Source organism: Limulus polyphemus, unplaced genomic scaffold (genome assembly GCF_000517525.1).
Source record: "Limulus polyphemus unplaced genomic scaffold, Limulus_polyphemus-2.1.2 Scaffold4713, whole genome shotgun sequence".
Classification (NCBI taxonomy): Eukaryota; Metazoa; Arthropoda; class Merostomata; order Xiphosura; family Limulidae; genus Limulus; species Limulus polyphemus.
In genome coordinates this window covers 40,258-43,647 of record NW_013670323.1, presented here as the reverse complement: position 1 = coordinate 43,647, position 3,390 = coordinate 40,258, and the positions used below count along the sequence as shown (strand labels likewise).

The 3,390-nt window shown below is 34.6% G+C and overlaps 1 protein-coding gene across 1 annotated transcript in view; it reads right to left on the bottom strand.

Annotated features, from left to right (window-relative positions):
* Window positions 1–533: 533 nt before the first annotated feature.
* The window catches only part of LOC106471582 (techylectin-5B-like), an 11,873-nt gene continuing 9,016 nt past the window's right edge, over window positions 534–3,390 (bottom strand). Inside the window, exon 4 of the mRNA XM_013932188.2 lies at window positions 534–1,767. Coding sequence (XP_013787642.1) covers window positions 1,505–1,767 — 263 coding nt within the window. The 3' untranslated portion in view covers window positions 534–1,504. The remainder of the gene's footprint in view (window positions 1,768–3,390) is intronic.

The window sequence follows — 3,390 nt, the reverse complement described above, 5'->3', positions numbered from 1 at the left end:
ACCCCTGTATCTATGATTACTCAATCTCTCCCATTATGACTAATACCACCATACCCCTGTATCTATGATTACTCAATCTCTCCCATTATGACTAATACCACCATACCCCTGTATCTATGATTAATCAATCTCTCCCATTATGACTAATACCACCATACTCCTGTATCTATGATTAATCAATCTCTCCCATTATGACTAATACCACCATACCCCTGTATCTATGATTAATCAATCTCTCCCATTATGACTAATACCACCATACTCCTGTATCTATGATTAATCAATCTCTCCCATTATGACTAATACCACCATACTCCTGTATCTATGATTAATCAATCTCTCCCATTATGACTAATACCACCATACTCCTGTATCTTGAATTATGTAAAAGTGTGTGTTTACAGAGAAGCAATTTGTATTCTGTTGACCCTTTTAACCAACAGAATTTCAGTGGGGAAAAAAAGGGGGGTTGCAAAACTTCAAAAAATATTTATTATAAATGTGACGATAGTAAAACGCAAAGTTGTTTTCTTACTGTTTCATACAAAATATTCCGGATTAAAAAAAAAGAGAGATATAACTACAAAAATTTTACTAAAACTAATAACATGAACTATAAAAAAGAATACCAAGAAATCGTTTTCACGAAGGAGTTTGTATTTGGATATTGATATGTGGATAAGAACTTTAATGGAAACTCTACGTTTATTGTTCGCTGTAAGCTAAAGAACTTATATAAGCTAAGGCACTAGAGAATAGTATAAGCTAAGACGCTACACAATAGTATAAGCTAAGACGCGACACAATAGTATAAGCTAAGACACTACAGAATAGTATAAGCTAAGACGCTACAGAATAGTATAAGCTAAGACGCGACAGAATAGTATAAGGTAAGACGCTACAGAATAGTATAAGGTAAGACGCTACAGAATAGTATAAGGTAAGACGCTACAGAATAGTATAAGCTAAGACACTACAGAATAGTATAAGCTAAGACACTACAGAATAGTATAAGCTAAGACACTACAGAATAGTATAAGCTAAGGCACTACAGAATAGTATAAGCTAAGACGCTACAGAATAGTATAAGCTAAGACACTACAGAATAGTATAAGCTAAGGCACTACAGAATAGTATAAGGTAAGACGCTACAGAATAGTATAAGCTAAGACACTACAGAATAGTATATGCTAAGACGCTACAGAATAGTATAAGCTAAGACGCTACAGAATAGTATAAGCTAAGACACTACAGAATAATATAAGCTAGGGTACTACAAATTCACAACTAGGACGTATATTGTTTGAGAAAAACATACCCCATTTAAAAATTGTTTTTCTGTCACCTATTAAGGAAATGCTGGGTGTCATATGTTTTTTTACGAATATTTCAATACCGAACGACATCCCGCAAACAGTTTGAATCAAAATAACGATTTATTTTATATGATAATTAAGAAGCAAATACTTAAAAGTTCTCTAATAAAAAGATGGGTATCAACAAATTAAAACTCGGGTCTGATCTTCATCTCTGAACTTCTGAGGTAAAAATGGGAGGAATTCCTGAAACGATACCAAGCTATTCCAGTATAGCTTTTGTTCGAGGCTTTTTCATCAGGCTGGTAAAGGCCGTTTAAGTTACTATTTAAACATCTTTTAAACCACCAACCACCCCCGTACTTTTCAGCACAGTTATGAGAATGTTGTTGGTCATTGTCCTTGTCTTTTGTGGAGAAAAAGAACCCACTATGGTAGGACAGAGAGTCTCCTATAAACATTTTAAAGCAACATTCTGTTAATATCTGTTCACCGCTAATGTAGATAATATTGTTATATTCTGTTAATATCTGTTCACCACTAATGTAGATAATATTGTTACATTCTGTTAATATCTATTCACCACTAATGTAGATAATATTGTTACATTCTGTTAATATTTATTAACCACCAAGGTAGATAATATTGTTACATTCTTTTAATATTTATTAACCACCAAGGTAGATAACATTGTTTAAAAATGTTTATACCATTTTTCACAATCATTAGTTTTAACGATTATTGAATAAAAAACAATAAAATACTCACATCCTGATCCACCCTTACTAAAAGTACATTTTCAGATGTCACAAACCTTCGACTGTGTGTGGCTTGGTTTGTCTTGAATTTCACACAAAGCTATACGAGGGCTATTTGCATTAGCCGTCCCTAATTTAGCAGTGAAAGACTACAGGGAAGACAGCTAGTCATCACCACCAACTCTTGGGCTACTCTTTTACCAGCGAATAGTGGGATTAACCGTCACATTATAACGCTCCCACGCTTGAAAAGGCGAGCATGCTTGGTGGGACGGGGATTCGAACCCGCGGATTACGAGTCAAGTGCCCTAACCACGATTGGGTATGAGCAAGCTCTCTTCTGTTCACCATTGGCTCTTGCTAATATCTTAAACCAATCAGAATGAAAACGCCATGAGAGAAAGTGACGAACAACTCTAAGGATTACTCTCGTCTGACGGAATAACGGAATATAACTGTCACTCCTATAGCGCACCAACGACCCCAAAGTGCGGTTCGCGTTTTCATTTTAAAAACAACTACCTTACGTAATCATAAATGAGTAGTATCGCGCATGCGTAAGATACCTACGAACACATTGCGAAGAGGTGAAGATATTAACTTATTGATTTTTAACAAGACGAACGTAAATAATAAGGTATAACAAGCTTCATATATCAGTCAGTTTTCAGCTTGAATTGACAAAGTAAACGTGTATATTTATCGTAAAGTTCTTTAACAAATATTTAATAAAATGTTGATCAAAATCGTTAAATTTTCATTTTGCAACTGGTTGGTCTAACGTTACTTGGAAAATATTCAAATTTAGTCATTACGCAAACAACACTATCTGAGCGTTTGTGGAACACTATTTGATTGGAATTAAAAGAAGCATTACTTACTTTACGTAAGAGGAGGAAGCCTATAAGTACAGAATAGATAATTGTTTGTAACAAACTGGTATCGATAATATCACTTATAACTTCTGTAGATCTAAATACGAACATTGTTCATTTGAAATAAATGTGCTGTGAATGTAACTTTCAAGAGGTTATAGAACTACACTGCCCTCTAGGAGTTTCAGTCTGCATCGGTTATGGGCGGCCCTATTTTATTGGAATTAATATCAACAGCCCTTTTTCTGTATGAGAACCGTGTAGAAATATGTCTATGGTTTGTCATGGATACACCTGCAGGTTAAATGACGTTTATCTGGTAATAAGATATTTTGTTGTTGTCTATGTAATCCATCACTATGTTGTTGTATATGTAATCCACCACTGTGTTGCTGTATATGTAATCCACCACTGTGTTGCTGTATATGTAATCCACCACTG